This window comes from Penicillium macrosclerotiorum (assembly GCF_028827735.1).
Source record: "Penicillium macrosclerotiorum strain IBT 26536 chromosome Unknown utg000007l_segment0_segment0, whole genome shotgun sequence".
Classification (NCBI taxonomy): Eukaryota; Fungi; Ascomycota; class Eurotiomycetes; order Eurotiales; family Aspergillaceae; genus Penicillium; species Penicillium macrosclerotiorum.
The window spans coordinates 271,868-297,965 of NW_026643086.1; the positions used below are offsets into that span (position 1 = coordinate 271,868).

Consider the following 26,098-nt stretch of genomic DNA (forward strand, 5'->3'; position numbering starts at 1 on the left):
ACTAGAGTCCTAACTAAATACCCACGCGTCATACAGCGCAGAAGGTTGAAAATCTGTTCAACTGCCATAGTTTGATAGCAAAGATCTGAAAGGAATTTTGGATGGAGCATAGGTGCAGCAGTATAGACAGGAGATAGATTTCACCTGGGAAAGGATCAATAAGGACCCCGCAAGCTCGGCTTTTCTTCGGGTCAGCTCGAACATACTCTATTCTGTGCAGCGTTAGCATGAGAAAGGCCCCTCTCACCCCTAACCACTGACTTCAATGTCGCCGCCCGCCTCAGTCATGTCCACGCCAGCTGCCTGGTCTGGGAGCCCCGACAGTCCGGGCCGCTTGGGTAACATCCAACGCCCCGCCGCTGCCTAATTCGATGATGATTTCGCCCTGTCGGCCAATCAAGTCCGCTTAGTGTTGAAGTCAGTCCATCGCAGAAGAATTGATGTATCCTGGTTGGAAAGGAAGAAGGAAAATATACGCCGTATTACCTCTCTTATAGCTTGGCGACGAGAGGATTACCGCAGCTTACCCCGATACTATCGTACCATGGCTGGAAGTAGAGATCAGAGACCTCGTAGCCGAAGGCTTGAGGAATGTGCTCGGTCGAAAGGTACTGAGCGAATGATCATCAGTCAGCTAGCTCGCCGTAGCGGGGTTATACGAGAGGGTAGATTTCAGAATTCAAGATATGCGGATATGTAGGATTAGGAGGGTGTCTTTTGATAAGGGGATTTTGGCTCCATTGAGAGAGAGAAGGAAAGATTAACGTTGCTGGCTTGCGGTTTTATGAAGAAAATTCCCTGTGAAAAGAAGATATACGCTCCTCCTTGCCCATATCTACTGGTCGTGGCATGGTCATTATAATGTCACCAGAAACGACGTACCTGTATATATTCACATACAAGGAATTTAGGGAGCGGTCTTGGTCATCTCATTGATAACAGCAGGGCTAATGAGGTCAGATTCTGCATTGTTCTTCTGCTCAATCTTTAGTATTTACTATGTCACTCTCGCATACACTTCGTCCCAAAACAGGTGAGACCACCTACCTCTTCACCTGATTCTCTGATTAATGCCAAGATTTGCTTGTTGATGTTTGGACTCACCCCTGAAGGTCAATACTGTGCCTTACTGCCTATTAAGAATACGATGCTATGACTTGAACGCTACCCAGACAGTTTCGGTCCAGCTAAAAGCTACACCACACAATCTCAAGGCGTGAATTGAGAGTGAAGCGATCAAGAGTTTTTGCCTTGCCTAATTCTATGTTTGAATGGTTAGAGTAGAATCTAAGTACGTATGACAATCATTTTGTTCCGAATTAATAGGTGCAAAGTTTAGAGAAGACACGCGAAGCCGTTAATCCTCCTCCCTCCCTCAAAAACGAGACTACTTCCAGCAGAGAATTTGTCCATGTAAAAACTCGAGTCAGGCATTCTCATTGTTTATGAAGGCCGCTGTCTCTATATTCCCCAAGTCATCTTGAATGGCAAATTCTTCCCGGATGGCTGTTCTTGGAGACCCAGATGACCCGGCTCGATATTAGAGCGAGCCACCGCAGTATTTACTCTGTCTGGACTGCTTGAAATACCATGATATTCTGCGCGTTTTCAGTCTCCAAACTGAATCCAGCCTCTTTCGCTCAAACATGGAGTTGGCTCTCTTCTTTCGAATAAGTCACCTTGGCCTGCGAGAAACAGCCTGGGGATCCTGCTACGGGTGGCTCCGTAGGATCGACTGAGACCGGTCGTTCGTTTAGGAAATGAACGAACGAAATGGTAACTTGTGGAGCCAATTCCCTGAGAACTGGGCATGCTGAGTTTCAAGGTCAGGGCTGGCATCAAATACAGAAATAAAGGTATTCTTGACGTCTCTTGGCTCTTAGTAATGCCAGGCCAACGGCTGAGCTCCAGGATATAATGGTGAAGAATCCAGTAGAAAGACGATGTACCTATTCATACAGAGCCTTCTGATATCTTCCAGGAAACGGTATCTAGTCTTGGAATCTTCCAGTCTCGGACTCCCTGTTCAATCCATACTGGTATTATGCCGAAATTGAAAAATAAAAATAAAAATAAAAATAAAAAACATTCCCTTGTGTAAGACACTGAAGGCAAGTACGATTATTACTATACGCCTGGTGCATAAAGGCACATATTGCGAGGCTGAGGTTACGCTTTCCGAGTCTGCAGATGGATTGTCTATTTTTATCTAACGTAGAATCACTATCTCGTCGTGGGTTATGATGACTAGAGTGGAGCTATCTAAGGCAGTGCTTTCAGGGCGCCAGGGATCCGTTCACTAAGAGATTCCTCGAGATTAAATTCCTATCGCAGCAAGTAGCCTCTACGATCTCCTATACAAGCCGTGCCCTCTTGTAGATGAGATCGCAGAGATATCCATCCTTTGGGGGAGACTAGGTAGAGTGTTATCTCGTTTCAGCCACTCGGAGAGTTCAAGCTCTGCAGGCTTAGTAGAGAATTACGAATTACACCCAATCTAGGTCAGAAGCTAGGGACGTTCCGCTAACAGGGATGTCGCGGGACAATATCCAACATCGCGTAGCCGAGCCTAGTACGCTGGGACTAGAACAAGAATCACCCCTGTGCAATAGTGCTGTATCACCATATCATTATTACACACCCTTGACATCCAAATCCAGATCCTCCCAACGCCCACATCTACACTCACCCGTGCAACCAAATCGCCCCTCAGCAACCCCGGCGATCCGTAATTGATCATCCTCGCCTCCCCCGCGCCCTGTCCACGCCCTCCAGACCATCAACACGAAACACAGCCACGCCGATCTCAAAGCCCATCAGCCCACCCACCCCGCAGCGCCCCCAAAGTGCGAATCAGCCAAGCCCATCACCCTAAGGATCAGCCCCGCCACCCCTCAAGCCACCCAGCTGTGGGGCCTGCAGGCTACTAGAGGCGTGTGACGCCCGACGGCGGTGGCAGCCGAGGACCCGGGTTGGATGGGGTAGAGATGAGGGGGCCACAAGATGACGAGCCGAAACAGGCATTGCAATCCCGGGTCGAGCCCGGGTGGTGATGGTGGTGGTGATGGTGGAGAGCGGGACATAGACTGCATGGTCAAGGGTGCTTGTTGGGCGTCCGGTGAAATTATGCACACTAATTAGGGCACCGTTTGGAGATGTGGACAAGGGGTCATATAGCCAACATAGAAGCCCGCCCCGAATCATGTCTCGTAGGAGAGCACCGGCGTCGGGACCAGGCCCGGATGCGGTAAAGTTCCTGCAGATAAGGGTGATATGCGACCAGGGGGTGTTGGGGAATGTGTGATGATGTCTGCATCAATGGCGTTGCCATCGGCAATAGAGACGATCCTCGTCAGTGAGAGGACTGGTGGCAGCGTACGATGGGGGATGTCCTAAACGGACTGAGCTGGTTACAGAGTGACAGAGGGGTAGGTCGTCTACCGAGTAAAGTAGATTATAAAGTGATATTATTATCCTTGGTCAAGATGGCAAATCTTCGAATATCAAGCTCTATTGAGCGGGTAGGCCAAGCAAATGCCAAAGTTAGCGGGCACCATGCAGGGTTTGGACTCCATGCATTTCTATATGAACAATCTACCACCGAAAGCCCGACCAAGATCAAATGGCCAAATGCACCAGAGGTCTCCATGGGACAGTCTAAAATAAGCGCAGACACACTCAAAAGGAATATATTAAAGACACCTACGTCTGAAACCGTTATATACGCTACACAAGTGCGTGTAAAACGCTCAAGTCGACACAGAAAAGAAAGATCAGAAAGAGAGAACCAAGAAAAGAACAATGCTGTCTTATGCCAAACACTACCAGTAACAAACAAGAAAAACTCGCTTCTGAAACAGAGCAAGGACAGAAGGAAACAAGAAACAATGAGACGATTATAGACACGGGCAGTAGATTCAACGGGGATGAGGAAATAGCAAGTGGACACTGAAGCATAAGGAAGATGGGGGGAATCGAAAGAGCAGGAGAATATATGTAGAAAGCAATGCTTTCCACGAAGGGAAAATGCCGCAGATCGCACAGCCCATGCAGTGAAACAAGGCTCTTTTGCACCCAGGAACGAGAGGGGTGGCAGGGTGGATATCGATGAGGATGATGGCCAGGTCGTGATGAAAAACAGCTTCGGCATGATGAGAAAACAAAGACAGTCCCCAAATTAAATCACAAGACATTGAACATCAATGACGTTCATGAGCATGATGGGCTGTGGAATCGGCAAATAGCCACATGGCCTGGATCGAGATGAATCGAGCCCTCGAATTGGGGGCAAATTTCCTCATCCACCATTCGTGAAGATACGGTCACCAGAGATCGGAAGAATTATCTGATTCCTGGATCTTTTGGGTAGTAGTATCTCATAAAAAGCCTCAATCGACAATCCCTGATATCCCAAGGCTCAAGCCAGCCAAAACCCGCCTAATGAACAGGCGGACCGTGCAGATTTATCATGGCAGCAAGAGCAGATAACGCAACCCGGCAGTCCACGACCTTGCAAAAGCATGAGATCCTGTTATTAGGCACAGCACACCGGCTATATGACGAAAAGCCAAAACGAAAAACACAAGACAGACAACTCGCAGGTTCGCCGTTCCAAGCCGTAGCACCGTAAAAAGAGGGATGAGACATGACATCAATGAGAGAAGGTTTCTTCCCACAGTCAAAATTGTAGGCTGAAGTGTTGAAAGGGAAGAGAGAGGGGCCTCGAGAAGGATGAGAGAGAGGACCAACAAGAAACAAGTGTCGAGCAGTCCATAACAAAGGACCGACAAGCTTGAAGCATTGACCAGAACGAGAGTGATTAGAGGCAATCCCATGCCGACCTTTTGGGGAGAAGGTCGAGGGAGAGGAGGATCTTCAGCCATTTTTTAAACGTTCAAGCGAAAAGAAGAAAAAGGGCTGCCAGAGAAAATCGCATTCAAAAGCAGGATTTGCAGAGAATGAAATCTAAGACCTTTCTAGAGAAGGGCTTGTTCACGTCAGAGTCAGTCTGATCTCCATGTGGATGACCTGGGCTAGTAGCGTTCTGTGGTTGAGCGCTTCCAAAACGGCCGGCATTCATGTTTCCGTTCCAATTGTTGTTCCCCTTGGTGGCCACCGAAGTCCCGGGTTGGTTGCTAAATTGAGGTTGCATGCTAGCATTGCTGAGCCCATATTTACCAACATCAGCGGCCGCGACGACACCGCTGCCGCGATTCTTATTCCCTTTCTGCACTCCCTGCTGCTGGCGTGCATAATGAGGTTGCTGGTTTCCCTGGCTTCCAGAGGGCTCCTTTGGAAGATCCTTATTTCTGAAGGCCTGCTGCGGAGTGGATGGTGACCGGTCCTTTGCACCATGAGCATAGCCTTGGCGACTACCTTTTGGGCCATTGTTATTGGGGTTGGTGTTAGTGTTGGTGTTGGGATTGCGAGATCCTGTATGTTGCGGTGGTAGATATGAAGACTTATGGTCCCATGGCTGGCCATCGTTTAGCTTCGACCAGTCGAACTCTCCATCATCAACCTCGTTGGCATTTTTGAGTGCGAGCGCGAAAAGCTCCTGCAGGTAGTCATAGTCGGGGGTGTCCTCGAAGCCAAGATTGCGCACATAATCCAAGTATTTCAGAAACTCTGCTCGGGTTAGTTTTTTGAAGTAAATTGGACATAAGGAAGTGTCGCGGACTTACCAGGAAATCCTTCGCAGAGATCTTTGATTGGGGTAGTCTGCTTCTTCTCACCAATCTTCTCGTACTTCTGCTTATTAGTTGCAGCCTTCAATCCTTGCCATGGCAGGCCACCCCTCAAAAAGTACATGAAAACGTGTCCCAAGGCTTCCAGGTCATCACGTCGTGATTGCTCACGGCCCAGATGTGTGTTGATACTCATATACCGGGCGGTACCTGACAAGGACTTGCGTTCACGGTATGGGATATGTTGCTTGGTCTTGGGGTCCCGGTATTGCTTGGCCATGCCAAAATCGACCACATGGACAATATTCGGGGTCTTGGTGGTTGGGCGGCCAATGAGAAAGTTATCTGGTTTGATGTCACGGTAGATAAGATTTTTCTCGTGGATGGTCTGCACACGCAACAGCATTTGCTTGGCCAGCATCGCCACAGTCTTGATCGAGAATCGGCGGTTGCAGTGATCGAAAAGGTCCTCGAGACTTGGGCCAAGAAGGTCAATGACAAGAATGTTGTGCAGACCTTCCTGTCCAAAGTAATAGACATTAGGGATACCAGCTGGGGTGGGGGAAAAAAAGGAAGAATCAGTAAGGTATGGCCAGGCGGAGTGAATCATATCCGAAAACAATCTCAAGACTTACGGCATCCAACTAAGATCTTGTACGTTCGGTACTCGTCACGCAACTGCGGAGCATCGCTCTTTCGGGGTTCCTGGTGCCGTTAGTATCCGGGCCTCTCTGCTCAGCACGGCAAAAGGGCGGTATGACATACAAATTTGATAGCCACCTGCTGGTTGTTCAAAAGGTTGGTGCCTTCAAAAATCACACCAAAAGAACCTTCACCGATCTTCTTGCCCACTCGGTAGTGGACACCCACTACATTCGACGAAGAGGAGGCCATGGTCGCCAGATGTGCGGATGATGGTTCCAGGGATCAAACTTTCGATCACGAGGCACTGGCTTCAAGGACGCAGGCACGTGATGGTGCACTTGGGATCTGGACCAAGCGCCGTCAGCATGAGATTCAACAGGTTCATCGACCGCGGCCGGGAGTTGGCCGCGGGTACGTTGACCGCAGGAGCAGAGCAGGATACCGGGGATTCTCACCAAGCAATACTGCGAAACTTCAATTGGAAGATGCTAGGGAGCAAGAGAGGCCGGTCGAGGTACCGGTACAAGTAAAATCCAAGAGAAGCCGGGTGATGTGAAAATGCAGGATGAGATGACGGTCGGTGATGAGGGCGTCAAGGTCTGGGGCCGTGATACAGACCGAATTGGGACTCGCTGGGGCGGAATTGGGAAGCTGGATCCTTCAAAGCCACGAACTGGGGGTTTCAGGTCGGGAGCGAGTCAGCCTGAGCGAGTTGCGGACGAAAACGCCGAGACCCGAAGAGAAGAGACACGAGAAGGGAAAACAGCCCGAAGTACTCGACTGCGAGTACGAACGGTCGCACTGAAGCAGCTGAGCAACGGGTTTCCAGGGTTGGGAGGGAGGAGGAAGGGGGTTAGGGAAGGGAAGAAGAGAAGGGGAGAAGTTGAGAAGGGAGCGGAGAGTATTGGGTGCGTATTTGGTACCCGCTGCCTGCTGGGGGAAGCCCGGACTGGCGGTCGCGAATCGTAACAGACGGTACGACATTACCGAGCGTTGAGCACCGGCGAAACGAGCGAACTGGCGAACTTTGCGGCTTTTCGGCGTCAAGTTACCCTCGCTCCCTGTTGCTCTTCTGCCATCACGCTATAATCGCTATAATCGCTATAATATCACCGCAAGATTACTTCTTGTTTTTCTCCCACCTTCTCTCTCCTGACCGAGCACACTGCAAGGTATGATCTCAGGGCCAAACCCTCTTCCTCCCTACGCCCTCAAGGACGGTAAAAAACCTCGGAGGCTCGTGAAACGCCCAATGCCCTCGAGCACATCTTAGCCTATCTAGCCTACAGTAGTCGATCCTCGTCCCGCAGTCGTATCATAGGCCGACACAAATATAGGCCGATCGACCGGCAACTACGCGCTGGGCCCGGTGTTTAGTCTCTCGCTCTCTTTAGTGCGGAGCTTTTTGACTGGGTGCTCGCTCTGCGATACAGATCCTGTCGGCACCGGGACAGGGACGGGAGCTCTCGGGACACGATTCTCCATATCCGGAGTTGGAGAAAATGGACTTCCCCCTCTATTCAAGGGTCCGTATTTGGTATGTCTAATTCCCTCCCCCGAAACAATGCACATCGGGTTAGGCTAGGGGGGAAGTAACCATAGGTCATTAGGGAAGGGGATGTGAAAGGGGGTTTGATAGGGGCGGATCGCGTCCAGGCCGAAGTGGCTGGTACATCCGGTAATTCGGTAAGGTCGTAAAGTGGCAAGATGGTAAGGTGGTAATTAAAATTGGTAATTTTACTTGGTGTGTTTGGCCTCGTTACCGCTTCCCTCGTTTCTGAGTTGGCGGGACTGCGTCCTGTTCTTTTCTCTAGGTTGGGGCCGCGCTGGTTCACTGGTTCACTCGAGAGGACCCGTTGTTCCCCGTCGTCTGAACTCGGTCTGGAATGCGCTTAATCCAACGGTAAAATTACCGTCTTGGCGTCTCCGCTGCTCCACGTAAATCACGATGCGGCCGAGGAATCAAAGCAGCCCAGACAAGCCAATCTATATAATGCACCCCTTCAGTCTATCTGCAGCTACAGATGACAGCTGTCATGCAGACAGCCCCCATCTGCTGTCTCTCTAGATGGCTTACTGAGCCATATCTAGGGACCCTGGGCAGCCGGACAATCTGTCGGCGCATTCGACACGTCGGCGACCCACCGGAGCGATCGCTTGACGCTACAGAGTGGAACAGGAACGCTAATACAAGAAGACGGTGTAGACAAGATTCAAGAGACAAAAAACCTGGTTCAAGGGCTCCACGATTTCAACCGATTTCAATTAAAGGGCAAGACCAAGGTCCGGACGTCGGATTCCAAAAATCATCATTAGATTTCTAAACAGCAGTAGGAGTACCTCATCATAATACAAAGCCCCTCAGTCGGGAGTCGGCCGGCAAGGAAGGGTGCGGTGGCAGACGCACAGCAGGACAGTCGTCTATTCGTCGTCGGGCACATCCTCGGCTTCACTGCCGAGCTCCTGTTGGACAAGATCCTCGTCGCCATCGCTGACCTCGTCCGCATCCTCGTGGAACTCGTCCTCGTCGTCATCTTCGTCGCTGCTGGACCCGCTGCCTTCACTTTCACCCTCGCTGCCCGGGTCATAGTCCTCTTCCTCCTCATCCTCCTGGTCTTCCAATTCCCGTTGAGCTTTCTGCAGTTCACTCTCGTCTTCACCGGCTGTGCCCTCAGGAGCAGCGCCCTCCTCGTTCTTCTGGGCGCCATTGACATTGTATACCTTGGCGCGACGCGCCTCCGCCAGACTGGCATCTTGAAGCCCGTGGCGTTTGATATAGTGATCGATGCCGCTGAAATCAGCCTGGTCGATCATCGAGAATTCGAGTTCCATCGTATCTTCTTCAGAACCTCCACTGGGACGAGCAAGAATATTGAGGTTAAAGGTGCGCTGCAGCACAGAAGTGTACGAGACAGATTCGATAGTGTCAAAGGAAAAGAATAGAAGCGGCTTCTTGAACGCGAATAGAATGCCAGTCGAAAGCAAGAATAAATAGCCTAGGGATCAATGGAGTATCAGCAGGTGGCCCAAACCAAGCTCATGGATGAGATCGGTATCTCTTCTGCGCTGCTCAGCCAAAAGCGGGCATACCTTCTTTGCTTCCCCGGAAAGCCTTGACGTGATACGCTTTCTCGCCCTTGCGGTGCGCCTCGGGCATAGCGCTAACAAACTCCCTTTCATCGGGTCGCACAACATTGGTAGTAGTCAAGTTTTCATTCAAGATCTTTCGGATCAGCCCCTCGGCTGTTTCGCCGGCGTTGTTGCCAATCTGTTGTCCTGACCCGGTGAAGGCTGCCTTGGCCGGGCCATCAGCCACAGTAAAGACCATGGCTTCAAGCGGCGTTGTTCCCTCAGGTGGTGGTGTAATTCCATCGGCGTACTCGGGAATGATGCAGAAGTTAAATTGCTTCTGGGTCTTCTCCGGCACAGGGAGGCACAAGGCGTGGCCTAGCACACCAACAAGTGTATCTTAGTTTCCGTCCATTGATAGCAAGAACATAGATGACACAGAACGTAGAGCCCAAGGGACCCCGGAAAAGTACTTACGAATTCGATCCATGGGAACCCCAAATTCCACCTCCTTTGTAGTCTGGTTTCTCGCACGAAGGTACCTGCGCCCGGCAGTGACTTCGAGTGTGAGCTTCTTGCGTTGCGGCATCGCAAACGAAACGTCTTGCACGTAGAATTGTACTGCGTCATCGACTCCTTTCACATCAACCGACGCCTGCGCCGTCTCCCCAGAGTCCCCATTTTGTATCTTGCGCTTCTTTGCAGCCGGGCCATCGCTCGGCGGCGGCACGAGCGGCAGGGAAGCAGTGTTCGCAGTCCTGGCCAGCAGGGTACAGGTATATCGGGCGAGATCCTCAAACAAAGGCGTGTGCTGTGGCGTGCTGCCTAAGCGATCGAATCGAAGAGGGATGGTTAGTGGCTCGTTCGCAGGGTCATCGCGATCGTACAGGGGATTTGACATAGCTACGCCACTGGCTACGCACCGATCGCATCGTAGACTCGTTTCTTTAGCGAGGGCTCTGTCGCAAATGCCTCCTCGATCGCAGCGATAGGCACGCTGGCAGAATTGATTGCAGCGAATGCCATATTGAAATGCGACTGCCCAGATGGGAGAAAGCAGTGCAGGGAGTATTCGCCGGGCGGGAAGTGTTAGAAGTTGAGATCAAGAATGGTCGAAGATGCGGAACCGCTCATCATGCTCCCCTGGTGGGCCCGCATCATTGGCATTTCTGTGCTGTATCAGACATCGACTTTCCTTTCGCCATAGCTAGAGAATTTCCGGACACAAGTTGGTGAACTTGAAGATGTTGTCAAGCTAAATTTTCCTTGATGAAGAGGTTTGTATGCAAATATCGAGACTAGAATACAGTAGGGTTTATACACATCGCTATCCTTTAAACAAAACAGCCCTTCGTTCGGCTCATCCTCTCCACTAGCTCAAGCAGCTTGCTTGGCTTTGGCCGCCTTTTTCTTCGACTTCGGAGCCACATTCTGGCTCATGAACTGTTCAATGAAGTTGGTAGTCTCCGAGGCCATAATCGTATTTCCGTCCTCATCCTGCTTAGCCTTCCTAGCCTCAATGCTCTTCTCGATCTTCATCTGACGATATTCTCCAGAGGGTGTGAACAGGTTCTGGCTTGAAAGGTATTCTTGGTAGTATTCCTCTACAACCTTCTTTCTCACGTATTCTTCATCGTGGCGTGTTCGGAATCTGGAGAATTTGTTTCGCAATTCATCGATGATGGTGGAGGGGAAAGGCGGGTTATCCAAAGATGGCACCCAGGTTGTCTCATCGACTTCCTTGCGCGTTGTGTCCACCTCGCTGTCATTGGTGTGTGGCTCCTCCTCGGTGGGCCAGGGGATCTCAATGTTGAGTCCAGAGATGTAACGGTTATATTTTGGGAGTTTGCTGTAGGACGGTCGCTCGATGCAGGTTCTGCCGGCATAAGCGTGCTGTACGATGTGGTCTTTGGTGCCTTCAACGGAGTCATCAAGCGCAACGACGAGTCGGACGTCATCCATCGGAACAGGCATATTCTGGACAAGAACGTCGGTCTTGATTCCCATAGAGGCCTTCGCCCATTCTGGGACAGTAATCTCGGCCTAGGTGTGGCAGGTCTGTTAGTGGATTCATTCGCAAAGAATGGGACGGTCGGCTTGTAATGGGACCATATGGTAAGGCGAACCTGGTTGATACCCTTGATCAGGACAGTCTCGCTCTCCTCATTGACCTGCACAACCTCGTTGATTTTTCCCTGGTCCCGGCCTCGAATAACACAGACTCGGTCTCCCGGAGCAAATAGAATAGCCGATCGGCGTTGGTGTGCTGGAAGCTTAGGAGGGTGCATCAACGCAGGGTCAAGAGCACCAAAGGTGGTCGCCTCCAATCCGGAATCGCGTTTAGGGGCCAGGTCGCCCTTTTTCCAGTCTTCCCAGCGAGCATGGCGTGCGGCCTTGAGGTTGTCGCTCAGTGCCTTGTTGTACTCCTTCTTTGTCCGTAGTGTGTCCAACCGATCGACGAGATTCTCCTTCTGTTTGGCACGGAAGGCCTTCTTCTGGGCCTGTTTTCTGGCCGCAGCTGTCCGCTGGATAATTTTCTGCATTGTTGAAGAATTGGTGGACCAGCAATGGCTGGCTGAAAGATGCTGTCCCCAACCTCGCAACTGCGCGGACGGAAAATTGCGGCCGCATCTCGGCAGCCCACGTGACACAACTCCAATCACCAGATATTATGTAAACTGAACTATCACCTCAACAAGCCGCTGGCTGGCCGAACCAATTTTGCATCCCTGAATATATGCCCATCCTTTCTCTTTTTTCATTTGTCTCAAAGAGTGACACTTGGAATATATTCTACCCAAAACACTATTTGATCCTGGTTCATTGCCTCCTCATTCACGTGTTTGGAGATTTCCACTTCCCTACAGTGTTTCCTGTCGGAAAGATTGGAAGATTAAACCTGGAATATATATCTCCTTTCGACATATTTTGAAATACACGCTTAGTTTGTAGCAAATTGCTCAAATTATGTTATTTTCAATTAAGACCATGCTAATGGTCTTGTAGCAAACCCCAAAATGACTGTAGACGTATATTTTAAACCCGATGCAGATGCCTACGCAAATCTACATCAAATGAAACATCAAAAGATAGAAATACTAACAAGGAATCTCTTTAACAAAAACTGGTGACTAAGTTTTCGAATTATCTTGAGAAGAATACCGAAAAAAAAGGAAAAAAGCTGCGCTTCGAACCCAAATATGTAGAGAGGCAATGAGGATTACCATGTGGAGAGTATATGGATCTAATGAAAGATCAACCAAGAAACTCACTAATTAGTTTATTAACAAGATATATTAATGGGCATTTCAGACACAGATGTCAGAAAAACACAAAGAGTTGAGATTATTATCTTGGATTATTTTGTTCACAATCATCCAGGTTATTTTGAGGTTTTGAGATTGATAGACCGTCTTTGTTTTGAGTGCTCGGATACTCTGCCTCAGGTTTCATCTTGATATGGTGATCAGCGCACAAGACAGTGCTTTATAAATGCCCAATACCATGCCATTATGAATGACAAAAAGAAGTACAGATAATACAGATGATTGGAGATAATGGTCAAATCAAAGGTTATTGACATCGCATAGTATGGGTGGTTTACAGCTGGAGAGCCAATTGCGGGCCGGTTCCCTGTACCACATGTGCGACTGTCATCGGAACCGGACTTTCCTCACTTCCGCCCCCTGCCATAACAAACTCCCACGACCCCACGACACGCCCGATATTCCAACCCCCACTAAAGAAGTATTCAACGAGCTTGGTGGGGAGCATCGGACTGACGGACTGGGACTCAATTATTGTCTGACAGCTACCTGTACCGACCCTCAACCTCCTATTGCCTTGACACAGAATTGGTGACCCCGCCAGGTAAGAATTACCGTCGGACTTATGAGCTTCCCGATCGCGGAGGAGGTCGCGAGCCATATACTTCCCTCACCTGTCGACATGGATCCAAGCTAACAAATGGCTCTGGGAAGGTCTGTCGCAAATTTGTGGGATTTGGAGGGTCTGTCACCAATCATGGCTCGTTTATTAACTCAGCGACAAGCTGAAGAGCTGTAAGTATGGATGCGCTTCGATAGAGAGCTCGAATGCCAGCGCTCCAAGCTAACCTGAAGCATACTTATAGACATAAATCCATGATCGCATACTTTTCTGCAAACGATCTCCCGGAAACTGCCGCTACGTTACGAAGAGAGTTGGGCATCCAAGAACACGACTTTGACGCCGCGGCAGAGAAGAAGTATGAAACGCTGCTAGAGAAAAAATGGACCAGCACAGTCCGTTTACACAAGAAGGTTAGTCTTTATTGCGCATCACGGAGATGGCCTGAATTTCTTCAATACGATCCTAATTTGCCTATAGATTATGGACTTGGAGTCTCGGAACACAGCCTTGCAAACCGAATTGGACAACGTCACGCCTACATCCCTCCTCACACGCAACCGAGACCCCAAGTCCTGGCTTCCTCAACACCCTCGGCACTCATTGCACTCCCACCGTGATACCATAAACTGCATTGCTTTTCACCCCAAATACTCCTCAATTGCATCCGGATCCGACGATTTCACAATTAAGATATGGGATTGGGAACTTGGAGAACTGGAGATGACACTCAAGGGCCATACAAGGGCTGTTCGCGATCTTGATTTTGGGTTACCCCAAGGAGTACCAGGCGCTCTATTGGCCTCGTGCAGTTCTGACCTGACCATCAAGTTATGGAATGCGGCAGACGGATATAAGAACATTCGGACTTTACAAGGGCACGATCACATCGTCAGCGCTGTCCGTTTTATACCCAATGGAAGTCTGCTTGCTAGCGCAAGCAAAGATATGGATGTGAGGTTATGGGATGTGACAAATGGCTATTGTGTGAAGACGATACAGGGCCACACAGCCTGGGTGCGAGATATCTGTCCATCAATTGATGGGAAGTTCCTTTTATCTACTGGAGATGACATGACTGTTCGCTTGTGGGACATTTCAGCCAAGCCAGAAAACAAGCTGGTCTGTTTTGGTCATGAGAACTTCAACGAGTGCTGCGCTATTGCGCCACCGAGCTCCTATCGCTATCTTGCACCTTTGGCCGGATTGACGAAGGTTGGATCCCCAGAAACTACCGCCGAATTCATGGCGACTGGATCGCGTGACAAGACTATCAAAATATGGGATGCCCGAGGCACGTGTCTTATGACGCTTATAGGGCATGACAACTGGGTACGAGCAGTTGTTTTCCACCCTGGTGGCAAATACCTTCTCTCCGTCTCAGATGACAAGACAATACGTTGCTGGGACCTGAGCCAAGAAGGAAAATGCGTGAAAACACTCAGAGATGCCCATGAGAGTTTCATTACTTGTTTAAGATGGGCTCCCGGGCTAAACCAAGGCCAGCCCACGGACACAACCGGCGCCTCCGGGGCACAATCATCAGAAGGTGGTGACCTGAAGAGTAAAGGGCCCGGGGAGATTATGTCCGATTCGCAGATTCGTTGCGTCATCGCTACAGGTGGCGTTGACCAGAAGTTGCAGATATTTGCGGGCTAGTCAAACGATTTCATGATTGCCGAGAAGGAAGTGACGTCTGCTCGTTTTTACCAGATAGCGCGAACATACCCCTGCTGTTAGTACATTGCATAAGATTGATAGAGATCTTAGAGTAATTGAAATGATCTGCACGTATATAAAGAGGCTTGACTCCTTTATATCATTCTTTTTTTTAGTGTTGTTCTGTGGGGCATCTTCAGATCGAAAGGAACTAGAAAATCTTGGATATCAAGATTTCTTTATACTACATTCATTCTATAGAAATTCTCGCGCCCACCCAAAGGTGGAATTTGAAATTAGATAATTCATTCGTAGTCAAAGATGTAAGGCCATTTCACCAAAAGCCCTGCCCAATGCTTTCCAGATTGCCCTCATCGATGCTCGGATTAAGTATTGACTGGTCTCCTCCCAAGAGCATGAGATTGTTCCAATATCGATTATAAAAGTCCACGACATCAGTCGAGCCGGAAAAATCCATGCCACTGGATTCAGGAGCCGCGTCTTGGCCAAAGTAGAAAGATGCATCCATTAAGTCGACGTCCAATGATGTGATTTCGGTATCCAAACTTGTGGAGGGGCTCTGGTACTCTAGACCCTGGGCTGTATGAGGCTCTTGATTTGCTGTTCAAAGTGAGCTTCAATTAAATAGATGTTGTTTGAATGGACATAAAAGGAAACTTCACTAACCAATGTGTTCAAAATTCCCAGATGTCAGTTGTATGCTCAGATTTTCACCCAGAGAGGGAATTTGCTCGGGTGTTTCTCCATGTTGCATATGGTTACTTGAGACTTTCAACATGATATGAAGAGCCTCGGCAGTCTTCTGAGCTTCTCTAGACTGATGGCGCAGCTCATTCCAGATATTATAAGCTCGCTCAATTTCCCGAGAAAGCTTCCGTCTTTCTTCCAATGTAGTCTGTCTCTGACTGGAAGATAGATTCTGTTTCAGGTCAAAGCGAGATTGGCACGAAATCTCTAATAAAATGATCATAGCTGCTGAACGGAAGTGTACAGCGACAATAGGCGAGAAGAAAAAAGAAGTATAACCCAGTTGCCCTCCTAAACTGCTCGCGTCGAATATATCAGACTGATGTTGGAGAACTGTTCGTGCAGCATCCAGGCAATCTTTTCGAGAATAAGCATATGTGGGATTCAAGCGCTGTTGGGCAAGATACCGCCGATGAAGATCACAGCGTGCTTTTTGATACATGAGATTAATGTTGTAGCGGTCCATAATCAAATTCGGTGAATCTGCGATTGATTCAGTCAAGGTACGGAATTTAAGCGGAAGAGGAACAGTTGCATGAAGCTCTTTAAGCTTCTTGTCGAGATGCAGGACTTCTTGATAGGGGATTCCCCTTGCAGAGCAGACCTTGCTGATGATTTCTGCATCAGCAAACATGATCCGGTTGAGAACCGCGGGAAATAGAATGGGCGTTATTTCAGTCTCTGGCCTAGGAGGCGGCAATGATGTCGTCAACGGATCCAAATCTGTGTCATTTAGATTTCGGGGTTCTTGGGTATCAGATTGTGCTTGAGCTGTAGTCGGTGGAAGGCCTGCTTGAAGAGAGATATAGTGATCTAGAAGGCGGAGAATCATCCAGACTCGGCGGCGCATCTCTCCATCGAATGCAGAGATCTTAGGATAGTGCTTGGAATCTCGATGATATCCACTGTGGATTGCCAGCCTAGTGGCTAATCCAAGTAGAACTGAGGGACCAAGATGATTATCTGGACTCCGCAATATTTCCATAGCCACACTAAGAACGAGAGTTTGCATCGTGTATCTACCGGGTGATGTGTAATGTGACATGGTCAAACATTGTGAGGCGAGCCTGTGGTACTCAGCGAATGTTTCGGCGAGTTTACCATCTTCTCGTCCGGCTGTTGAGAAGAGTTGCAAACCTGCGCCAGCGCATAGAATGCTAAATAAGAACGCAAGCCAGTTGATAGATGCTGTTTCCGGGGTTTTCCAAAACTCGGCATACTGAACAGAGTGATGATGAGTAAATTACTTGAAAGCTGGCGATAGTATGATTTACCTCTTTTGTGAATGTTGGAACATGCATGAGAACTGATTGCTCATTAGTTATTTTCTAAACGACTGGAAAAAAGAGAGGAAAACCAGACATACCAAGGCTGGATTCCTTTGAGTTCAGATACAGCGATATCAACCGGTCTGCTACTGGCCGCGAAGGTAATGTGCCCAGCAGATCGTTTTTGGTAGGTGAAAAAGTGTTTCCAAGCAGGAGAACTGGGCCAGAGATCTGCGGCGCAGAAAATTCTTCCTGTTCATCTTCTGGGGAGGAATCTTGAGTTATTTGGAGATATTCCTTCACCTCCGCGATCTACTTACATGGTTAGCCAAGCAGTCAGACAACCAAGAAGATCAAGACATACTTGATTCAGCACGGTTTGCCAATGGGTTGGGTTCATATACTGAGTCCCGTCTTGCCTAAAAACCATAGTCCCCGGATAGTCCGTTTCTATTTCTGAAGAACCTAATTCAGCGCTTAGACCAGGTTGGGTTTGCCGAATGCATGGCTCGCAATTAGGGTTCCCTATGAAGGTTCCTTGAGCTTGAACATTGACCGCCGATAACTTCTCAATGTGAGCCTTGATCTCTAGGAGATGATCTTGAATGCCTTGCGATTGCTTCCTGGTCAATCCCTGGGGGCCAGTGAAGTGGCACATATACGTCCTATTGTGCTTAATGCAATTATCACAAGGTTGCTGTCGATTACATTTCAATCTAAGCTTGCAGTCAGCTTTTTGCTATGTTTCCACCTGAGACAATGGCAACCAAAGTCTAGAAGCGCTGCAAGTGGCAGTACCAAAGCCCAGGTAACGTTGCGGATACTCAGCAGAGGGGTAGGAGCCAAAGGCGACACGGACTTTTTCTGACGGCATATGACACAAGACAGTTTAGGTCTCGGTTTTCTTTTCTTCACCGACTGAACACCCGGATTTGAACTATTAATTAAATCCGCAGATTCCATGTCAACTCATTCACGGCCAAATAAGTCCGTGAAAAGCACGGGATGTCAGGCGTGGAGGGGGATCCGACGTTCTTCGTGTTCGATTTGGCCACAGCCTTCGTATCATTGGACCCTTACCATAGTCAGTTAGCTAATCGAGCCAACTAGCCGGGAGGAGCCAATGGGAGGGCGTAAACGTGCTCTTAGCGCCGGACATATTGGCACTAGCGTCGGATTTGTTCTGAAATCGCCAGCCTTGAACCCACTCGGACAAAAGCTTTGCGCCTTCGACGATCTCCGGGTGCATAGATTGGACAGCTATATAACATAGATAACACCGTTGTGTTACTAGCCACGATTAGACCTTTTCACGCCATCCTCAAACTCTTCATTTAACTTCAGAAAGAAACTTCCAGACTCTATTCTTATTCCTTTTTCCCTCTCGGCAAGTTCAAAACTAGCAAAGCATCTTACATCCGACCCAATGCCAAGCACTCCAGCACTCCATCCGGGAACGAGCGAGGGATCTTACGAAAATAGCCCACAGCAAAGCTGCTTAGGGTGGGATTCATTTACAGAAAGATCGACCTCGTCAGGCATCTTGACCCCGGCTGCCCTTGCTTCGAGTTGGCCCGACTTAATTTCTCAGCCCCCTTCCTATAATCTGATCACTCAATCCGACCTTCAATCATCACCATTGTCTGTAAACCCGGTCATTATGGACGCAAACTTGTTGGAAAGCATTGCATTCAGTCTTGAACAATTCCCCCCGGCTATCAATGATGCAAATATTTACTTCTCTCCAAATGGCCCCTGTCCCAGCATTGTCGAGCCGCAAGGCCAAAACATTCTCGATGAAGCTTTCCCGAACACCTTAAATAGGCAAAGGAATGTCCACATCAGCAACGGATCGATCACTTCTTCGGAAATAAGACCTTATTATTTGCCTGTTCAACAATCACAACATTTGATTTCTTCCACATTCAAAAATTCCAAAACTCAGAGTCTGCAGCCGCCGCGACCAAATACAATAAAGACAGCCAGAGATGCCTCAGTCAGAAGCGACAGTCCTTCCTCTCAGGATTCAGATGGGGATCGGCTTCAAGAGAAGCGGCAGAGAAACAAATTGGCTGCTCGCAGGTTACGCCAGAAGAAAATGGACCGTATGTCCGAGCTAGAGTCCCAGCTTGAAAAAATGACCAAGGAAAGAGACGAGCTAAGGTTAAAAGCTGCCAAGTGGGAAGGAGAAGTTATGGTACTAAGGCAATTATTAGACCGAGACACCGGGAAATGTTCTTGATCATGATCGAGTGATGGGGGGCTTTTTTCTTTTTCCCTTTTTTGCCCTTGATATGAACCAGAGATACCATCTATGTACAAATACATACCAGGATACCAAGAAATCCTTACGAAAAGAAATTCTATTCCGCCAGGAGATACAACCCACTTCCCCTCTCCCATACTATTGAATCCTCTCTATAACTTTCAGCAAGTCAGCCATCAGGCCCATGGCTGTGATTTCTCCACCACCCCCACCGCCTATGAGTACCAGTGGATTGGCGCCATATCGTTTAGTATATATGCTAACAATCTGGCTACCCCTTAGGTTGGCAATGGGGGTTCCCTTGTCGACTTGCTCGAGGCTGACCTTGATAGCCTTGGTCGAGACATCAATGCTACCCAGATATCGAAGAACTTTGCCTTTCGTCGCGGCTGCGCTTTTAGCTTCATCCATTTGGGCGTCAAAATCGGGCAGCTGGCTCATGAACTCTGCAACTCCTTCAGTTGAGGATGGAAGTGACGATAATTTGGCAGGGATAAGCGACTCAACAGGAAAGCTGTCTGGGTGATCCACTTCAAGGCCGACCACTCTTGCTAGAATGGTCAGCTTGCGAGCAAAGTCGAGACCATTCAGGTCATCGCGAGGGTCTGGCTCGGTGTGTCCAATTTCTTTGGCGTGTGCGACAAGAGAGCTCCACTTTACGTCTGATGTGCCGCTGGGAGGCATGAATTCGCCCAGCAAAAGAGAAAGGGTTCCAGAAAGAATCCCTTCAATTCGGACAATTTCATCGCCTGTCACTAATAGGTCTCGTAAGGTTGACAGAACTGGAAGAGTTCCGCCGACCGTGCATTGATGGTAGACCAGCGCATTGCCCTCATTTGCAGCGGCGAATATTTCATTAAAGAGCGTCGTATCCTTGGAGAACCCTTTTTTGTTGGGAGTTACCACCGATATACCCTTCTTGAGGAAGATAGGATAAGATTCTGCTATAGTAAGATCGGACGTGGTATCGACGAGAATAGCGCGACCTGGCGCAAGACTCAGGTACCTTGCTATTTCGTCTGGGGGCAAGGGACCCGACTTGATCAATGATGATGTTTTTTCAGCGGCTGCCCAGCCTGAGAGGGGTAGTGCAGGCAAGTAGGCTGGCTCTGGGGCATAGAGCGTTTGTGATGAACGGGCGAGAAGAATGAGCTTCGGGGGATTTGGTAGCCGTTCCAATTGTTCGAGAAAAGCACTTCCAACACCACCCACACCTTGTAATCAGCGTTAGTAATGACTTCAAAGTATCTATTCATTGAGGAGAAACATGAGTTGCATCATACCGACTATGCCAAGATACACAGGACAACCCATATTGGACGGGGTTTATGGGCGGGAGAAAGGAGGATGAAGCTTTAAATCCTGGTCAATAATAATAGACTCAATAGAAGTATTGTGGCAGTTATTCGAGATTTTTGCCGCTAAAGTGTGAAAAAAAGGGTTGAAAAACGACCTTTGAACATGCAATATCGGATGTAGACATAAATAAGAACAGACGGCAGCTTTATGATCGAATAATAATTTTAAGCTGATTCGGTTGATGAGTCACCAAGCTGACTTGCTGGCTGGCAGCCCTCATCCAACCCCTTTCACGAAAAATTTATTCACGCTTGATGCAGTTACTTTGTATCAAAAGCCCAAAAATGATTAATGAGTGCATATGGATTTCTTTGCGGACGAGGCGAGTTGAAATTTTGGGTTCTCCTTATCTTATCTCTCCCCATCCATCTTATCCCTAATCAATGTCATTAGTTCATGACTCAAAGCTCAAAAATCTGTAAATGTGAAGTAGAGGGACACTTCTGGTTCAGAAACGTAAAGTTTTAAGCTTCTGCAGAACTAACACCAGATCGCAATCGGACTTGCCGTGAATTTTTTCTCCAGAGATACTGAGCCGCATGCTCGGATTCAACAGCTTCAGCTAGAAATGATCTCCATATTGAATGCTCTATTGGTGTGAGACGAGCGGACTCGATGAGATGAAGGACTAGTTTGGACTTTCCAGATGATGTTCCTCTATTATTTGACTACTGCAAAATGGGTTGGAAGGAGATGATTGCAATCTATGCTGTGTTTATAATGAGAGAGATCTTGGGCCTCCGAGTCCATGTCGTACGTAAATGTGTGACCACACTATTCTACTTTTTCAGTATTTCAGGGACTTCTCGCCAACACTGTCTTACGCGCAAGGTCAATTCGTCCCAGGTGAATGAAGCCTGTCTCACTACTAATATGAATTCTCCAACGCGAATGCCAGCAAGCCAGACTACGTTGCTTGAGAGTTCGAATTTGAGGAAACCGCGCTAGAACAACTAGAGCGCCAACCATAATTCTGGCCCCCAAATGAACCAAGCGGGGTATCCAATTTAGGTGGGATAGTAGAATTTTCAAAATTTGCCGCCTACCAGGCAAAAGAAAAGGATTCATGGGAAGCGAAAAAAATTTACAAAAATGTAACTCCGATAGGGGGAATCGAACCCCCGGCTGCCGTGTGAGAGACGGCGATGTTAGCCACTACACCATATCGGACTGTGCCTGTGAAATACTTGTTCCAGTTTAGATCCATAGGTTTGGGTTTAGCGTCCCTTGTCTCTATGTATTGCCGCGCGTGGTTCTATAAAGCCCACCTCACACCCCTCTTAACGTTCTGCTCTTCTCGATTGTTCACTTCCCTAATTGCCCAGTCGTCATCTATGCACTGATGAGGCATTTTTCCTATTGATCAGGACCGCCGAGCTCCGACCACCCCTGTAGACTGCGCCGCTGTCGCCGCCGTCGCCGCTTTCGCGCTTTTGGCTTGGCCCTTCCTTTAGCTCCAATTATTAATTACGCTCGAGATACGACAGTTTTCCCTAGAGCCGTCGCGTCAAGCGGCCGATCGGCCTCCTTCCCTTATCCGGTCTATTCAGGTTGATCGTGGAACTTATACGCTCATGCAAATATCGTTCGCTGTTTCCGGATCATAACCTTCATCGAGATCGTATGTAACGTCCGCTGGATATTAAGTTTCCTATACTAGGGCTTAAAGAACCGTCTAAGGGTCCAACAAGCTGTTCTCGTCGACCTCTTTGTGTGCAATTTCTCTCTCTCTCTCTCGCATACTACTATAATCACCTCCCTGATACTATAGTCCTCGCAGTTACGTATATTCGGTATCGGCCACCGGGACGGTTCTCGAAATATCATATTTGCAACTTTATCTGTCTGCTAGAAGTGATATTATCCCTCACAATAATATTTAGCGAGCTGTGGGCTCTTAAATCCCGCCTCCAAGTGTCCTTGCCGTCCTAGGACCACACATCTCAATAGCCTCACGAGCAACGACGGCTTCTCGCACGCCGACGTGGAAGCGCTTTATTGCTAGTTGGACTTGAGATCGATTAGCAGAGAGGATAGCTCCAACCGGCTCCTACGTCACAGTGTCATATAGATGAAGCCGAGGCCAGGATGCTTGTGTTGCCTTTTCAGTGATGGAATAGTTGGTGGGTAGAGTCCGATCAGCGCATAGACGCAGACAAGGCGCACACATCCGACACTATTTTACATGAAGCTATTGTTGCAACTATTTTTGGGCGACCTCCACATGACGTGGACTGCAGCCAATCTTCCTTGGGTTTCCGGATGAGGGGCGACCAGAGCAACGTATGAGCACTATGCCGGCGGTTGCTCGTCGAGGGGGCCAGGAATGAATGGCAATCCGAGCCTGGTTGATACCGAGCAGGATGGCCTGTTCTACGGTTGAGCATCCAAACGGAAATCCTTCTCGTGCCCCCTTGGCGTTTAATGATTGGCAACCCGAGGCTAGTTAAAATGATAGGCTGTGTTGGCTTTGTTGTATTTGCATTCTTCGCCTTATCTTGAATCTATGCTAGCTTTTTCTCCCGAGCACCTTGAGGGTTGGCCTTGGTTGATAGGTATAGAATCATATGCCTCACATACCGTTCGATCTGATCGTTCATTATTCTCAATATTCTCAATATTCATATTAAGTCAGCATCGATCACCTCTTTGAGAGGCAATTTAGCACTCGCTTAATACCGCCTCAAGTGATGTCTTGTGTATCTTCCAGCGACTGTGCGCTATATTACGTCCCCGGGATCACCCCGGCGGCGAATGTTTACGAGGATATATACTAGAACGGCTCGAAGGTCTTTCTATTTCCGATATCTAATAATACCCACCCTCCGTATGTGTATAGTGGTAGACGGGACTACTTTGTCCGCATTGCTCCTAAGTCAACTCCCGACTCTGTATCGGAATTGGCTCGTACAACGAATCTAGAGACCTTCCAAGATGGCTCGGAGGCCTCCCGATTTTTAGCATTCGATAATTCTCAGCCTTCTCTCCTGATTGCCCCTATACCCAAGCCCGCCTCTCGGTTCGGGATCGCTAGTGCTACGAACCTCGAAATCGACCAGAACCATGAACGCTTTTCCGTTCTTAGTGTCCGACGATTCCAAGCCTCTTCCTCCGTATACGTATAATAAGGGCCTCGTCGAGTTTTTTAATATGATTTGTTGTCATAATGAGAACACGATCATCTGGAGAGGCCACTCCGTCAAGGGCTTTCAGGAGACCAGAAATGGTCACTTCAAAGCTTGACTCTTTCGTTTGATTTTGATCAGCAGTGTCCCTGCTACCCATACCGGCGGCATCGACATCCTCCAAGAGAACCATGCAGTGAGGAGGTAGCTGAGCAAACAACGTCGTTAACTGGCTATCGGAGAGTCCAGTCAATTGAAGAGTATAGATATTCATCTCAACTTCTCCGGCTAAAGAAAGCTGAAGCTTGATTTACCGGTTCTTGAAGGGCCAAATAGAAGGTAGCCGCGTTGATAAGCCAGACCTTTGTCGGCGTACCACTGCTGGGTAGCTTTGCTCAAAAAGTCTTTCATATCTCCGAAGAGGTCATTTTGAACCTGTTTATCCATGATGACAGTCGACATGGGCCTCATCGCCCTCTGCCAGGTGTTTTTCTTTCCAGTCCCCATCACGATGCTCAAAGACTGTAACTTTTTTGCTGATATTCTGGAGACAATTTCCCCGACACTCCTCGACTAGCTCCTTTAAAATTGTTAAATACTACCCAATGGAGTATATGTAGATATTTTCTTGGTCATCTTTGATCGCACAGTGAAGGATGAGCAGTAGTCCACGAAACCATAAAGGGAAGAATCCGTCCCAGGGCGAAAAGCTGACGGCTGTTTTCTTTCCTTGGTGCGGAATACGGGTTCTTTTTGGATATCTCACGCGAGCGATCAACGAGTTTGCATTATGGACAAAAGGCTGGGCAGACATACAATCGAGTCGCATGTCGTATGCCTCGTCGTAGTAAGAGATGTGGAGAATCGAAGCTTTGGGCTGTTAGACTATTCACAGCTCGTTGATGGAAAAAACTAGTTGAAATGACTTTCTACAAGGTCCCATACATAGCCAGCAGCATATCAAGTGAAGAATACAAACATTGCTAAGGTATAAAGGGGTCGAGTGCAGCTGTCCAGGTTAACGGCAAGCAGCTGTTGTACGAATGCAGAGGCCATGCTGAGACCAGGGAAGAAGACATTCAAAATTGACATTGTCGAGGTCTGTGGGTAAGACTAAAGGCATCTTGAATGCGCTTTGTTTCATGAGGCCTGATGATCTCCTCCAGGGACAAGACAATGTGCTGTCGCAACTCGATCGTTTGAATTGCCGATATAAGTTTTGAGAAGGACCCTTCGACAGTGAGAGACTCGTTTGTCTTTTTGCTTTCCGCCATAGGCATGTATTTCTAGCGTGAGTCACTGCGTGGTCTGACACAGCCTCGCGCTAATGCACGGGATTTCACGTTTGCTCAAAAAGATTAATTGGGTACGAGCGAACAGATTCCTTGCCCCCCTATCCCGAAGATGCAGCTCCACATGCATTCACCATTGGCTCATTTTCCTTGTTTTGCCATGAGGGTACATGAGTGGGGTATGATGGGTCATATGGCATGGTAAAGTGGTCTTGAATCTAGTCACGCATGGGCTTTGAAAGAAAATTAGGCACAGAAAAGTTTTTTTATTCGCCGTCCTGGTCAGTACTACATCTAGACTTGTTTTCCAAGCTGTAAGCTGTTGGCTACGTCAGCTATCAATTTCCTTCTCAGCGCCTATGTGAGTCTGTCTGTTGCTGTAGCCCAAAAACCTTGGCACTCAATAAAACTTAAAATTTTTATCGTTTGCTTGTCAAGTTGGTAGCCAGTCCAATATAAACCTAACTTTATTTTCTATATGATTGGAAGGAAGATCTGAAGGAAGATCTTTCATTGAAAATCGGGAGGTCACTTAACCATACAAAAGTTTTCTTGCTATATTCCCTTTCGATCGAAATGGCTTCAAAAACGTTTCGATTCTTGACGGTCACCCAAGTTCAGCGACTTCACGCTAGATTCGTCGTCGCAAATGCCGTTCCAACCCAGCCAGGCATGCTGGAATCTGCAGCTGATTCGCCGAAGAACATGAAGCATTATGCGAAACAGGAAGACATTTTTCAGCTTGCTGCGAACCTTGCTGAGAAAATCATGAAAAACCATGCCTTTCAGGACGGCAATAAGCGTACTGCCTTAATGGCCGCCGATATGTTCTTGAAGATCAACGGTTACTACCTTCAGAAAGTGCCATTCGCGGATGATTTACACAACAAGGATCTCGCGAATGCTCATGTTGTCGTGGTTACCAATCAGTGGACCGCTGAACAAATGAGAAACTATTACAAGACTGTCGCAGCGCCTCTCAACTCGGTGCATGGACTATAGAAGCTTGGCACCCGAGCACTAGTTTTATATACTCCTGGAAAGATCGTCCACATTTTGTACGGCTTTTGGA

The 26,098-nt window shown here is 48.3% G+C and overlaps 10 protein-coding genes across 10 annotated transcripts; 3 read left to right on the top strand and 7 right to left on the bottom strand.

The window, feature by feature from the left end:
* Nucleotides 1-4,936: 4,936 nt before the first annotated feature.
* On the bottom strand, nucleotides 4,937-6,581 carry N7462_006916 (casein kinase I; the record flags this gene model as incomplete). Its single annotated transcript, XM_057078634.1, has 4 exons — nucleotides 4,937-5,628; nucleotides 5,685-6,239; nucleotides 6,323-6,392; nucleotides 6,453-6,581. 4 exons carry the CDS (start codon nucleotides 6,579-6,581, stop codon nucleotides 4,937-4,939), a joined length of 1,446 nt encoding a protein of 481 aa, XP_056931304.1.
* Nucleotides 6,582-6,697: 116 nt separating this feature from the next.
* Nucleotides 6,698-7,301, top strand: N7462_006917 (uncharacterized protein; the record flags this gene model as incomplete). The annotated part of the gene is made up of 2 exons (XM_057078635.1): nucleotides 6,698-6,743; nucleotides 6,871-7,301. The coding sequence occupies 2 exons, from the start codon at nucleotides 6,698-6,700 to the stop codon at nucleotides 7,299-7,301; spliced, it is 477 nt and encodes a 158-aa protein (XP_056931305.1).
* A 1,452-nt stretch (nucleotides 7,302-8,753) lies between these two features.
* On the bottom strand, nucleotides 8,754-10,427 carry rtt106 (putative negative regulator of DNA transposition (Rtt106); the record flags this gene model as incomplete). The annotated part of the gene is made up of 4 exons (XM_057078636.1): nucleotides 8,754-9,328; nucleotides 9,423-9,779; nucleotides 9,879-10,226; nucleotides 10,325-10,427. The coding sequence occupies 4 exons, from the start codon at nucleotides 10,425-10,427 to the stop codon at nucleotides 8,754-8,756; spliced, it is 1,383 nt and encodes a 460-aa protein (XP_056931306.1).
* Nucleotides 10,428-10,778: 351 nt separating this feature from the next.
* On the bottom strand, nucleotides 10,779-11,944 carry N7462_006919 (mitochondrial 54S ribosomal protein uL24m; the record flags this gene model as incomplete). The annotated part of the gene is made up of 2 exons (XM_057078637.1): nucleotides 10,779-11,444; nucleotides 11,528-11,944. 2 exons carry the CDS (start codon nucleotides 11,942-11,944, stop codon nucleotides 10,779-10,781), a joined length of 1,083 nt encoding a protein of 360 aa, XP_056931307.1.
* A 1,480-nt stretch (nucleotides 11,945-13,424) lies between these two features.
* On the top strand, nucleotides 13,425-14,948 carry N7462_006920 (WD40 repeat domain-containing protein; the record flags this gene model as incomplete). The annotated part of the gene is made up of 3 exons (XM_057078638.1): nucleotides 13,425-13,462; nucleotides 13,534-13,702; nucleotides 13,770-14,948. The coding sequence occupies 3 exons, from the start codon at nucleotides 13,425-13,427 to the stop codon at nucleotides 14,946-14,948; spliced, it is 1,386 nt and encodes a 461-aa protein (XP_056931308.1).
* A 334-nt stretch (nucleotides 14,949-15,282) lies between these two features.
* Nucleotides 15,283-17,414, bottom strand: N7462_006921 (fungal specific transcription factor domain-containing protein; the record flags this gene model as incomplete). The annotated part of the gene is made up of 5 exons (XM_057078639.1): nucleotides 15,283-15,569; nucleotides 15,636-16,935; nucleotides 16,991-17,022; nucleotides 17,083-17,296; nucleotides 17,349-17,414. 5 exons carry the CDS (start codon nucleotides 17,412-17,414, stop codon nucleotides 15,283-15,285), a joined length of 1,899 nt encoding a protein of 632 aa, XP_056931309.1.
* A 1,974-nt stretch (nucleotides 17,415-19,388) lies between these two features.
* Nucleotides 19,389-20,564, bottom strand: N7462_006922 (Homoserine dehydrogenase; the record flags this gene model as incomplete). The annotated part of the gene is made up of 2 exons (XM_057078640.1): nucleotides 19,389-20,464; nucleotides 20,534-20,564. The coding sequence occupies 2 exons, from the start codon at nucleotides 20,562-20,564 to the stop codon at nucleotides 19,389-19,391; spliced, it is 1,107 nt and encodes a 368-aa protein (XP_056931310.1).
* A 3,126-nt stretch (nucleotides 20,565-23,690) lies between these two features.
* On the bottom strand, nucleotides 23,691-24,241 carry N7462_006923 (uncharacterized protein; the record flags this gene model as incomplete). Its single annotated transcript, XM_057078641.1, has 2 exons — nucleotides 23,691-24,022; nucleotides 24,049-24,241. The coding sequence occupies 2 exons, from the start codon at nucleotides 24,239-24,241 to the stop codon at nucleotides 23,691-23,693; spliced, it is 525 nt and encodes a 174-aa protein (XP_056931311.1).
* Nucleotides 24,242-24,332: 91 nt separating this feature from the next.
* N7462_006924 (uncharacterized protein) lies at nucleotides 24,333-24,826 on the bottom strand (the record flags this gene model as incomplete). Its single annotated transcript, XM_057078642.1, has 2 exons — nucleotides 24,333-24,611; nucleotides 24,710-24,826. The coding sequence occupies 2 exons, from the start codon at nucleotides 24,824-24,826 to the stop codon at nucleotides 24,333-24,335; spliced, it is 396 nt and encodes a 131-aa protein (XP_056931312.1).
* A 776-nt stretch (nucleotides 24,827-25,602) lies between these two features.
* On the top strand, nucleotides 25,603-26,028 carry N7462_006925 (type II toxin-antitoxin system death-on-curing family toxin; the record flags this gene model as incomplete). Its single annotated transcript, XM_057078643.1, has 1 exon — nucleotides 25,603-26,028. The coding sequence occupies one exon, from the start codon at nucleotides 25,603-25,605 to the stop codon at nucleotides 26,026-26,028; it is 426 nt and encodes a 141-aa protein (XP_056931313.1).
* Between the last annotated feature and the right edge of the window lie 70 nt (nucleotides 26,029-26,098).